Source organism: Cynoglossus semilaevis, chromosome 4 (assembly GCF_000523025.1).
Source record: "Cynoglossus semilaevis isolate Cse_v1.0 chromosome 4, Cse_v1.0, whole genome shotgun sequence".
Classification (NCBI taxonomy): Eukaryota; Metazoa; Chordata; class Actinopteri; order Pleuronectiformes; family Cynoglossidae; genus Cynoglossus; species Cynoglossus semilaevis.
Genome location: NC_024310.1, coordinates 10,433,239 through 10,445,985, shown reverse-complemented (window position 1 = coordinate 10,445,985; position 12,747 = coordinate 10,433,239). Strand labels below are relative to the sequence as shown.

Sequence of the window (12,747 nt, the reverse complement as noted above, 5' to 3'; positions counted from 1 at the left end):
GACCTTGCGTCTTATAATCTTAGTGACGACACACAGCAGTGCTGCGTAAAGCACATTAATCCTTCTGAAAAGGTCAAAAATACCTTAGAGGTGGGTCTCAACAAAGTATTTTTAAACAAATCTCTTATTTCTTCCACTCATTCACTTTTAAATTGGTGACTATTTTCATTATGTTTGAATCTATATTCTAGTTTAGTGTTTATTTATTATAGATATAGTATATAATATAGATTTAAACACATTATCCATGTCCTTGAAAATGCAATTTTACACCATTTGACTGATAATAAAAATCCTTGAATTGTTGAATTTTCTATCGTCTGGTATTTTATTTATGTATAATCCCATGTGTTTTCTGTCTTTAAGATCAGAAGTTTTCTTGACATTTCTGAAAATCTTACTTTAAATAAAAGTAGAATAAGGTCAATGATTCTCATTTCTCACCCCGTCCATGTCAAAGGTGAAGAAGACCTGGTCCACGTAGCTGCTGGCCTCCTCCGACATCCCGTTCATGTCCAGCATTGTCTTGAGCTCAAAGAGCGTTATGAGGCCGGAGGGAGACTCCCTCATGAACTTGGTGTACCAGTGGTGCATGTCCTCCTCCAGGATGTCTTCTAGATTGGAGAAGTTGCTCCCCATTATTCCTAAATGTCCTCCCTCTACTGTCCAGGGTCCTGTAGGAGCAGGGGAGAGAGGTCTGTGTCCACACCGAGCACGGAGGCAGCAATGACATGGAACTCAGGCCTCATGCAACTGCCTAAAGGCTTAAGTTTAAAGTGGAAAGTCTCCTTAATGGGATAACAGAGTCTTCTTAGAACTTCTGAACATAGCATGCTCTCTGACTGGGCTGACGGTGGAAGGATGCCAGTTTCCAGGAAGGTGAGATCAACAAAGGAAGTTCCCTCAGCTCTGATGCAGTATCCTTTGGATGACTTCTGCAGTGATGGTCCACTTTGAATCAAGGCAAATCATCATAAAGACATAAACATCGTCACACGCATGGCCACAAAATCAGGGAAGAAAACACAAGAAATTACATAAAATCAAAGATCAAATTGTTTTATTTCACATGTGAAAATATAGAAGCTTTAAGAAAATTGTGATTTTTGTGTTAGGAAGTGACCACTTCATGATACCCTCCCTGGGGGACTCTCCTGGAGGAAATACCAGAAGGAATTCCTTGCACCCAGACTTATCCTCTTTCTAAATACAGATGCAGGCCACAGGACACGTCTAAAGGAGTGGCAGTGCACTAAACCTCTTATAAGTGTACAAACGTTATTAATATCCACAAAGAATTTGTCTACAGTAGTTTAGTGGGGCAAACTAAGACCTTCACTAACACCAGTTACAGTAAAACACTAATGCAAAAAGAAATATATACTTCTGAATGTCTCAGTGTATACTGGAGTTAAAGGGTGAATAATAATAATATGACAAAGCATTCAAAACTAACACATTTCTGGAATAATAGGTTTTAAGAAGACTCCACTACAGTACTGTGGTGAATGCAAATACATGAAGCAGTACTTTAGGTAGCCCTGGTCCCATGATGTAATGGGGAGACATGAGACGCTCAAAATATCAATGCATGTCTAAAGCAACATTGGCAGATACTGTATTATTTTGGCACCACTATATACTTAATAGCAGGTCCCAGCTCTGAAAGGATATCCCTCAGGACTGTTGGTGTTACAGAAGCCTGAGAGTGAAAACTTCAAAAACTATGAAAATTAATTTCATAGTACTGGTACACAGTGATGTCTCCCCAAGGACAGTTTATGTTCTGTATCTGTTGTGTTTGTTAAGAGGCAAAACTCTCAGTCTGACACTTCAACTGTTCAGCGTAGTAACAGCCAGACTACAATCACAAACTACACCAACAACAAATGAGCAATTTGGCAATTTGGTATTTTGTTTTATTCTAGGAGCGACCTAACGAAACAAAGGAGCGTGTTGAGAATATTACATTTGTTATACTTTGAAAACACCGGTAGTAGGAGGAGGGCATTTGTTTATTCTTTGGCTAAAAGACAATGACAAACCTGTTTAAATAGCTTTACTGCTAAATTGTTAAGTGTTAGGTGTAAGCTATTACCAAAGTTGTCCTCCGGGGGGATTCTCTGGGGATTGCCCCGGGGGAATTCCTCTCTATGTACAGACATGACCTCTTTCTAAATACTGACACAGCAGAGGATATTTCTGAACAATAAACCTCTTATGAACCATTAGGAATATATACTGTAGTATTACTGCATCTGGGAGTTCCTCCATTAAACAGTGGATATTACCATCCCTGTTATTCTGTTTTCCCAACACTGCTGACCCACAGCTGACCTGAAGTCACTGGTCCAACAGACAGACCACAGTTTAAAACATGCAGGTTATCAAAGCTTAGAGTGCCTGTTGTGGCTAATCTGCCTTCAGAAGATTAACATTTCCTAAAACAGATCCTGGGAAGAAGCAGCGGCGGTGACTACACAGAAAGCACAGGGAGAAAGTATTGATAAAACACTACACGACTCAATGTCACAGTATTATGACCTGGCACGCGTTCAATCAACAGACGCAACAGACCAACAACAGTGTTTACTTTGTAGATACAAGGGCAGAAATACACTTTAATGCTGATTAAATCCACTGCAGATGTTCAACCTGCTCCAGAGGAATCTACCAACTTGCAGTGTTTTAAAAAAAAAAGTTATGGCAAGTTTTTGCAACTCTCAGCCCAAGATGTTTTTTTTCTTCTCCGGATTGTGTGAGGTTCTGGCTCTTACATGGTCTACAGTTTAGACCTTCAAGTTTCTGTGTAAGATCCTCCATGTGGTGTGTTAGATTAACTACAGCTGTCTGAAAAAGGGAACTTTCCCAGGTGTCAAGAATGCCTTCTCAGTGGTTCTCAAACTGTGGCATGCATACCACCGGCGATACACGTGCGCTCTCTAGTGGTACGTGGGGAAAATTCATATTTTACATTTACATTTTCAATTGAATAAATCTGAAACATACCATGCACATTAATACAATATTTAGAAAAATGTGTAGCTACTTGTGAGATTATGAAATAGGATGTCTGTTTTTGTTATTTGTTTGTTTGTTTTTTTGCTGCAATGCAAGTCTGTTGCTCACGTAAACACAGGCAGCACGGAACCATGGGACCACTTGCAAGTTAAACGTGGGACGAGCAGAGGAATTCTAATGTTGGTCATCATGGTGGCACTCAGAGAGCTCAATGTTTTCTCAGGTGGTACAGAGTATGAAAAGTTTGAGAACCACTGCCTTAGACCACATAAGTCAAACTCAAGGCCAGCGGCCCAAAGGTGGCCCGCCTTATCATTTTATGTAACCCACCAGAGCTTAGCTTAGTGTCTAAAAGTGTATAGTAGAGAGTAAACATTAACATATAATGTTTATTAGATGGTTGAACACAGTGATCAAATCCTGTCCATATGGTGTAATAAGTTTTATGGTTAAAGCATATTTCAAATCCTGTCCATATGGTGTAATAATTTTTATGGTTAAAGCATATTTATTATTATTTAACTTTTTTTCCCATCCTAATCCTTGTTTCTTTCCCCCTCAAGGAAGGGGGGAAATCCAAAACTTAGGAGTTCTGTTTGAAGACCTTTTTGTTTCTCAACTTCCTTTAATCCTTGTTTCTTTCCCCCTCAAGGAACGGGGAAAATCCAAAACTTTGGAGTTACTGTATGACGGTCCCTTAGCAAAGCAGGATATGAACTACAGTTCCCCCTGGGTGATTTGTGTTCAGGGCATTCTGTGTTACTTCCTGAGCAGGTTTTTGTAGATTAGAGTTTTTAGGCTAACAGTGGTGTGTGCCAACTTTCACATATTTTCAGAGAGGGTTTGTCTGACCTTTAGACCGTTTGACCAACACGTGACTATCACGCAGCAGGGACATTCAGAGGCTGCATGTGAAAATACTGAATGATTAGTTCAGTGATTAATTAGTGGGAAAAAAAACAGTGCCTTAGAAGACATATCTTTATTTTGTGCTTTTGCCTCATAATAAAAATGGTTGTGGTTTATAAAGTTGTATAAAGTTTTGTGAAGTAAAAAAAAATGAATATACACCAATATTTTCAAGAATTTGGAAAGAAAAAAAACCCTCAAAGACATTTTGAGAAATGTCAGAAAAACCAGACACTACTCAGTAACCTGTCAGAACACAGGATGATTAGTTTTATCTAATAAAATATAATAATAAAATACTGACTCAGAACAGAAAGCTAAAAGAAAAAAACTATGAAACTTGGTCCAAACTAGTACATTTTATGTTAGAAACAAAGACTTTAGATTTAATATCAGCTACGCATTAACAGCAAAAGTGAAAAAAACTTTATTTCAAAAAATATATTCTTTTAAAACAAACACAACATTCTGTCTTTCACTCATTTCGAATCAACTTATTGCATTCCTATTGATCCGATTATGAAATGAACTTGTGATAAACGAGTGATAAAGTTCTATCAGTGCTAATTAACGACCATCTGGTGTTTGTTAGCAGCTGATTTGAAATAGCATTAATCCCAGCTGCGATCCTGTTACAGAGCAGACATGAGGACACGGTGACGGGACACAGACGGTGATCTGACCTCATCTGACACCCTCATCCCACAGCACAACTAATCACAGCAATCACAATCAGCAATTACAAGTACTTACAGTACTTGATTCATGAGGAATATATGCATAGAAAAATAATAATAAATCACATAAAAAAAAATCTTTAATACAATAGAAACAAACTAGAACTGATGCACAGTTCGCCTGTTGTCCCCTTACATTTGCATCACTAAAAATATAACTTGGCTCTGGAGTATAAACGTTATAGGTGTCTACAGCAATATATTGCACCATGCCATATATAGAGACAATTACTCTTTGGTTTTAGGGCTTTTTTAACAGAATAGGATTTCAATCTGTAGGTGACATCGCTGAAATTGTCTTTTATGGCCCTGAGTGCTCAAAATCCCAGCAGGTCGATTACTTCAATATCTGTAAATGAACTACATCTGGCCCCCGGGCCAGAAATTTGGCACCAGTGGTCTGTGGTCTCTCTTAGCTTTTGATTAGTAGTTACAGCAAATGATCTTCAACCTTCAACAAAAGGTTGCGTTAGTCTAACTGTATCTACTTATGTGTCAATCAGGCGTCAAATAAGGCACACACTACACCGTAGCTGGAAACATTTTCTAAAGTGATCATTTTCTACAGTGTACGACTCTTTACATCATCAACCAACTCAACATTTTTGGAGTTAAAGCCACATGTGATGGTTTCACATGAACCATTTTCCCTCATGTTTACCTTCAGCCTCTTCATTTACTCATATTTGTTTGCCCTCCCATTTGAGGACCAGTGTTTTCACAGTGTCTCATGGTGACAAAAATACTTACGGACATTAAATTCAATCTAAATGTCCATTGATCTTGGTTTTCCTCAAAACACTCAATGGAAATAAATATAAATAATTACAGCTTTAAGTGTCTAATAATACTCAGGATAAATAGGTTTTGAATGATAATAAACCACCTAAGGCCAAAGCTGCACAGAACTGGCTTAAAGATCTTCTGGCACATCTCCGTGTCTCAGGCTAACACGGAGCAGACACCTGCTAATGATCCACAGCTCAGAAGCTTATAACAACTTAGCATTAGCTCAATAAATGGTGCATACCATGAATGACAAATCTGTAAATATGGAAAAAAATATAAATTCAAGGCATTTGCTGCCTTTAATTCATGAACCAAAAACAAAAAAAGGTAGTTCCTTATTCCTTCCTTAATGGGGAAAATGTGCAGCCTGAGTCTTTGTAACACCCACAGGCCGGCACGAGAGGCGCTATGAAGTATGTGGTTTCTGCATGTAAAGCAGGTGTGATAATGGCCATGGAATCAAAAGCGAAACAAACAACCTCTAGGTTCACAGACGAACCATCGAACTGATTGCAACAGATTGCAACTTTTTTTTATAATTAAGTCTAATCTGAAACTTTGGCGTCTGGACAAAAATACTTTTTTTTTACCTTGCAAACCATGAAATGTGAAGGTAAAAAACATCAGACTTAAAAACAATACTCTTTTTGGAAGACAATTAAAAAAAACAGTTAAAACCAAAATACTTATTAGAGTTAAAACCACTCTGATCACGTACAGTGAACTCTCTAAACAAAACTGAAACTGCTGTTGCTGCGTCATTGACAGAGTTTCTAAAAGTACAATAGAGGGTCAAGGAAGGGTGACTTATTGATTTTTTTTTTAGTTGTGGTTCTTTGAATAATGTGACTCAGTAACAACTACACTGGAAGATTCATTTTTAGACATTTCACTTCTCGTTAATAAGGCGTCTTCAGTGAAACTGAACTTCAAGACCAGCTGCTATGACTCACATGCTCCAGAGGCTTGGAGCATTCTACTGCACCTCCAAAGACTCTCAAGGCTAAAGCTTTCGGTTCAGAGAATGGTTCTGAGAATTGTTCTTGTAAATTTTTTTGTAAATTTTGAGGTCCTTCAAATGTATTTTACAAAGATAAATACAAACGTCTTGATCGTTTACATGAACCCACAATGACATCCTTGACACAGGAAGTCATGAATTGTGTTCCTGTGGTGAAGATGCATGACACAAAAATCACACGGCTTTAAAAAAAAATCACATGCTCACTTCCCACCATAGAAACCTGACATCAGGATACTCCAGTTTTTCAGGGCTGCATGTTGGTTCTTGTCACAAGAGCAATTCAAAACATCCGCAGCGAGCGGGGGTAAATGTACATGGGTGCAGAGCCGTCTGTCTCCTGATCGTACAGAGACTGTCTCAGCACGTTGTAGACCATCTCCCTGCTCAGGGTGAAGTTTTGCAGTTCAAACTGCTGCTCTTCAGGCAGGAGGAATGTCAGCTGGTAATCAGCAATGACGGAACCGTTTCTGTGCAGAGATTAAAAGAAACAAAAAAGAAATCAGCAAATCTCCCTTTGTTTCAAGTGTATTTTCACTTTAAAATAAACAATGACAGGAGGCTGAAGCCAAATGTGGAGGAGGTGGATGATTACCTCAAAGAATAAACCTCAGCCTTGGAGAAGTACCTTCCCAGAGCAGGGGAGGATCTGTAAAGGTCAGCCAACTGGGTGTGGCAGGTTGGAACATGCAAACAGACAGCAGAGCATGAAAAAAACATCTATGGCTGGTGTTTTCACCGCGGCCTCTGCTCAACTGCGAACTGGTTTCAATTGAGATTACCTGGCAACAATAGCAGCAGATCAAAACTGATACGACTGTCAGTAAAACCAGTTGTTTTTTTACCTGGTTGTGAAACTATCAAATACAGTAAAAGTCAGTAAAGTCAGTAATGCAGCTTTCTGACTGAACATGTTGGCAATGTTTGAAAACAAAGTTCTGTGTTTGTTAATTAATGATTAGGTAAAACAGGGATAGTTTAGAACATTGTTTCCCAAAGACTGGGTCACGACCCTCAGGTGGGTTGCAAGAGGGTTTTTTTTGGGCCGTCTCACATCATGTTTCCCAGGAGTTTACGAATAATGTCTATTGACTCTGACTAATAGCTGATATGGTAATTAAATATTTTTGTAATCTTTTCCAGAGCAGTTTTCCTAAATGTTTTTTCTCTTTCATTTTAGGCCAATCCAAAGATATTATTTGATTAGAGTGTAATTAATATTTTTATTCAAAATTTGCTTAACAAAACAGCTAAATGAATGGAGTATATTTTAAATTATATTATATATTGGTACAAAAAAGTCTAGGGGACGCTGGTCTATGGTGTGTCTAATTAACTTCATTTACAATTTATGTCATTTGGACCGTGAGAAACAAACCACAGTTCCTGGAGAAAAGTCATGATCTGCCAACACGTGACCCAACAACTAAAACCACAGCAGTAGAGATAATGTTCCAACCTTATCTTCCAGGTCGGTGGTGAGAACTATGCTCTCGTTGGTTGACAAGGTGAAGAGTTCTTCTGTGAACACCTGGTTCGGAAGCTGAAAGCTGCCGTTGAAATGTAGAGGAACTTGAAACAGCGAAGGGTCAAATTTTTCATCTACGTCCTCGTGAATTACTAAAGAAAGACATATAAGTAGTGTCAAAATGTTGTAAATGAACTTTTAGCCATTTTAGCGTTGTTTCATTGATGTGGCTACATTTTAGCTCTTATGTTGATTTGTGAATAGATTTTTTTGGCTAATTTTAACTGTTTTTATTGATTAAATTACTGGAGAACTTCTCTGTACGTACTGAACCTCATAGCACTTCAGCTTTTTTTAAAGTATGTGTAGTTACAGTATGTAAGACTCAGCTTGAGCAATTTTTTTTAAATCATTTGATTATTCAATTCCAGTCTTTGTTTCAGCTAGCTATTGTGGCATTTTGGCTAATTTTCGGCTAAATTAAGTTAACATTTAGAGTTGCTTAAACACAATCTAAATACCAAAATTTCAATTGAACATTTACTTCACTGAATAGGTCATACATTCAACCAATTTGGTGTTACATTTATTAATAAATATTCATTAACATTTCTGGTATTGTTGAGGTTTTTGTTAATTATTGCAGGCTTTAGTATTAAAAGTCAATTTTTCATATAACTTTAAACGGACTTTTGTCTTTTATCTGATCGTACGGATATACAGTACAATAACATACCTGAACAAATCCACAGAGAAAATAATATTATAGCCACGATGATGACCAGAAGGAAAATGAGGATCATCCATAGTCTGACTTTGGAGAAGGGCGTGTCATTCAACTCTTCCCAAATCCTGCGTGCTGTGCTCTTTAAAAAAAGAAAGAAAAGAACATTAATTTATATTCACTATTGCATAAAATGTCTAATTCGACTTTTCCCATTTTTTGTTTTTTTGTAGTATGTAGTATTTATATAAAATATCTGTGCTTGTTGTGGCCCTCAGCTCGTTGGAGTTTCAGTCTGCTGCTTTGGAATAAGAGATTAAGATATACTATATACAAACTTCGTTTCTAGTTAAGATTAAGATATACTATATACAAACTTCATTTCTAGTTAGAGAACTAGAATCTTCTGATTATGTAGTGACTCATAAACAGCAACAAATATTGTGCGGTGAACGCCTTGTTAAAGTAATTCGACCCTGTTTGTCTTTGTTTCCCTGCTGACTTTAAATCTATAAACTAAGCTGTTTATATATTTAAAGTGAGTGTGTCTGTTAAAGGTGGGGTCTGCACTTTCAGTACTGTCAGGAATGCTGTCTGACTGTGGCAGACTACTGTGTTGCCACCCGCCCTCAGTACCTGCTGCAGATACCATGAGCTCACACATTACAGTAACAGCTTGTCATTATTGTAAATGAAGCAAACACAACCACAGAGCTGACGTGACCACAACTAATTTTGTATCTTTATTCTGGTGCACCTTCAAGTGTGAACATCTCTCTGAACCTTTAAGCAGTAGTTACTATACTTAACATTTAACCAATTTCACAGTTGTTTTATTAACATTTCTGATTTGTACAATCTGCAAATGTAGCCACTTTATTGTGGTTGAATAAACAGGAAACGCTGACACCATCGCAGTCAAACTTCCGACTTAGCTGCAGACCATGGTTCTGTAGTCTAGACATTTTTTAGACTTTGCTTCTGCTCATGATGAATTTGAAAATAACCATGTGTATGTTCACATGATAAGAGATACTGTGGAAGGACATGCTCCAAAAGGGAAAGGCATATTAATTTACCTCTGGACAGGAGTGGGCATTTTCCACAGTCCTCTGAGCTTCTACGTCAGAATTGGAGACAGGAATATCTCCATTTTGATTACCTGCAGCCTGAATAAACAACAACAACACAGAATTCCATCAGTTGAAATGTCACAGTCTGAGGACACATGAACTACAAGTCAAACTGTGGTAAAAGCTTACATGCGTTTTGAGCAAACTGTCTCTCTCTGTGACTTCACACGTAACGTCCGCACCGTTCTCAGCTGTTATCTGTGAAAAGGACACGGAGAGTACCACGTTTAGGCCATAACAAATCCCATAGATCATGAGCAATTAAATTTAAATAAATAAAATGATGGATGTGCAGTAATTCCATTTTTAGATGCTAACCACTAGCGTGGATATAGGAGTCATATTGTGCAGTATACAGTAACTACAGCCATTCAATCAAAGTACCCAAACGTATAATGCATATGAAAAGGTATATTCAGTTTAAAAGAGTAGAAATTTAAAGTTTTCAATGTAGGTAATTCACTTTAGCCTGGAAAGTAGCTCCCGAGCCAAAAATGTGCGAACACCTATGGTTTAAATCATGAAGATTAATCAAAAATAGTAACAATAATAATAATGACAACAATAATGAAATCAAGTTTATATTTTCTCTAAGAAATGTATTTAAAAATAATCTTCACATCACTTCGTTTGAAACATACAAGAACAATTATTTCTCGTTTATCTGACCATGTGTTCGACTAAGATTTTTGCCTCCCATGTCTAATTAATTATTACTATTATTTATTCTTCTTATTGTTATTAACTTACCCGGTCATTAGAAATCGATTTGCCGTTGTTCCCATTAGCCGGGAGGGTTATCAGCTCCACGTCCATATCCTGGTTGACGCAGTCAGCTGATCCTAAAACCGATCCAGGGTCCGATCCTGGATCAAATCCCAACCCGGAAACGTCGGACAGTTTGGACTTTTTGAAAATGAAAGAAGTTTTTGTTTGATTGAACTCGAGTTTAGCTCAACTGCGGTCAAAAGTGAAACAAACAACTAAACGCGGACGATAATAAACAACTATTAAAATGACTTGTCGCGACTTCTAACCCTCCTTCTACTTCAGCCGCAGGTGAGGTTCCTTCAGGGTTCCGTGTCTCTGACGTCAGCAGCCAAGTCAGGTTGCGAAACCGAATCCGGAAACGTAATAGAAACAGCGGTGACACACATATGGTTCTGTGTATTTTTTAAAATAGGATAGTATTCCAAATATAGAGTGACATACACATCAGTTTGTTTTTTTTTTAAATGTGTTCAATCTATGTTCATCAACAGCTTTATATTTACTTTGTATAAACCCCTCCCTTTTCTACCTCTATGACCGCAGGTTAAAGCCTCTCGATTTCTTTTTTAAATAGTGACATAAGTAAATTAATCTTTGTCATCATGTAACAGTTTTAACGATTACCTTTATTACCAATGCAAATCAAGCCACTCCGATTTAAAAAGGATTTCTAGAAACCAGTTCAGGTGGTTGTAGTAAAGTCTGTGTGCAGTATTCAGTAAGTTGTTGAATAACAGGGAAATGTTAAGGTCACTTCTATCTCAACCTCCCAGGGTTTCAGACATGCATCAATTTACCGTGAAAAATAAAGCAGATATTTATATATAACTTCAACCAAGAGAAAATGTGAATGACATAAATGCTGGGATTTATATATAGTATTTATCAGTGTTTATTTACATTACTCTAATGGGGTTTATGGTACACGTGGTCTCTGACTCTGACCCAGTGAAGCAGACGGAGCCAGGCTGTGGAGGTTTTCCTCTCATTGATGGATACATCGTCAACAGTGATACTCTTTATGTAAAAAAAAAGAAAGAAATGGATGCATTTAAAACAAAAGCTGGTACAATCCATAGTCCACATACACTATATTACCAAAAGTATTGGCTCACCTGCCTTGACTCATACTATGAACTGAAGTGCCATCCCATTCCTAACCCAGAGTTCAATATGATGTCGGTCCACCTTTTGCAGCTATTACAGCTTCAACTCTTCTGGGAAGACTGTCCACAAGGTTGAGGAGAGTGTTTATAGGAATTTTTGACCATTCTTCCAAAAGCGCATTGGTGAGGTCACACACTGATGTTGGTCGAGAAGGCCTGGCTCTCAGTCTCCGCTCTAATTCATCCCAAAGGTGTTCTATCGGGTTCAGGTCAGGACTCTGTGCAGGCCAGTCAAGTTCATCCACACCAGACTCTGTCATCCATGTCTTTATGGACCTTGCTTTGTGCACTGGTGCACAGTCATGTTGGAAGAGGAAGGGGCCCGCTCCAAACTGTTCCCACAAGGTTGGGAGCATGGAATTGTCCAAAATGTTTTGGTATCCTGAAGCATTCAAAGTTCCTTTCACTGGAACTAAGGGGCCAAGCCCAGCTCCTGAAAAACAACCCCACACCATAATTCCTCCTCCACCAAATTTCACAGTCGGCACAATGCAGTCTGAAATGTACCGTTCTCCTGGCAACCTCCAAACCCAGACTCGTCCATCAGATTGCCAGATGGAAAAGCGTGATTCATCACTCCAGAGAACGCGTCTCCACTGCTCTAGAGGCCAGTGGCGGCGTGCTTTACACCATTGCATCCGACGCTTTGCATTGCACTTGGTGATGTGTGGCTTGGCTGCAGCTGCTCGGCCATGGAAACCCATTCCATGAAGCTCTCTGCGTACTGTACTTGGGCTAATCTGAAGGTCACATGAAGTTTGTAGCTCTGTAGCAATTGACTGTGCAGAAAGTCGGCGACTTGCTTGATTTTATACACCTGTGGCCAGGCCAAGGGATTAGAACACCTGATTCTGATCATTTGAATGGGTGAGCTAATACTTTTGGTAATATAGTGTATATCAATACAGCAGTGACACGTAAGGTGTCAGAAAAGTGGACCACAATCTTAAAAGTTAGCATAGTTAGGATCAAACTAGTTTCTCCTGGACAGATAAGGTCAAGTCCGGG

At 38.4% G+C, this 12,747-nt stretch overlaps 2 protein-coding genes across 2 annotated transcripts in view; both read right to left on the bottom strand.

Moving 5' to 3' along the window:
- Positions 1–3,010, bottom strand: part of guca1c (guanylate cyclase activator 1C) — a 5,692-nt gene extending 2,682 nt beyond the window's left edge. Inside the window, exon 1 of the mRNA XM_008309081.2 lies at positions 445–3,010. Within this exon, the coding sequence (XP_008307303.1) occupies positions 445–639 (195 nt within the window). The 5' untranslated portion in view covers positions 640–3,010. The remainder of the gene's footprint in view (positions 1–444) is intronic.
- Positions 3,011–4,338: 1,328 nt separating this feature from the next.
- On the bottom strand, positions 4,339–11,717 carry c15h3orf52 (chromosome 15 C3orf52 homolog). The gene is made up of 7 exons (XM_008309080.3): positions 10,553–11,717; positions 9,932–10,000; positions 9,749–9,838; positions 8,682–8,811; positions 7,937–8,097; positions 7,073–7,143; positions 4,339–6,947 (listed from the first exon to the last, which is right to left on the bottom strand). Exons 1-7 carry the CDS (start codon positions 10,616–10,618, stop codon positions 6,761–6,763), a joined length of 774 nt encoding a protein of 257 aa, XP_008307302.1. The 5' UTR covers positions 10,619–11,717; the 3' UTR covers positions 4,339–6,760.
- Positions 11,718–12,747: the final 1,030 nt, after the last annotated feature.

Coding starts and splice junctions, on each gene's coding strand:
- c15h3orf52 (XM_008309080.3), bottom strand. CDS start 10,618: ATGGACGTGGAGCTGATAACCCTCCCGGCTAATGGGAACAACGGCAAA. Junction 10,001..10,552: donor AATCGATTTCTAATGACCGG/GTAAGTTAATAA, acceptor TCCTTTTCACAG/ATAACAGCTGAGAACGGTGC. Junction 9,839..9,931: donor ACAGTTTGCTCAAAACGCAT/GTAAGCTTTTAC, acceptor TTGTTTATTCAG/GCTGCAGGTAATCAAAATGG.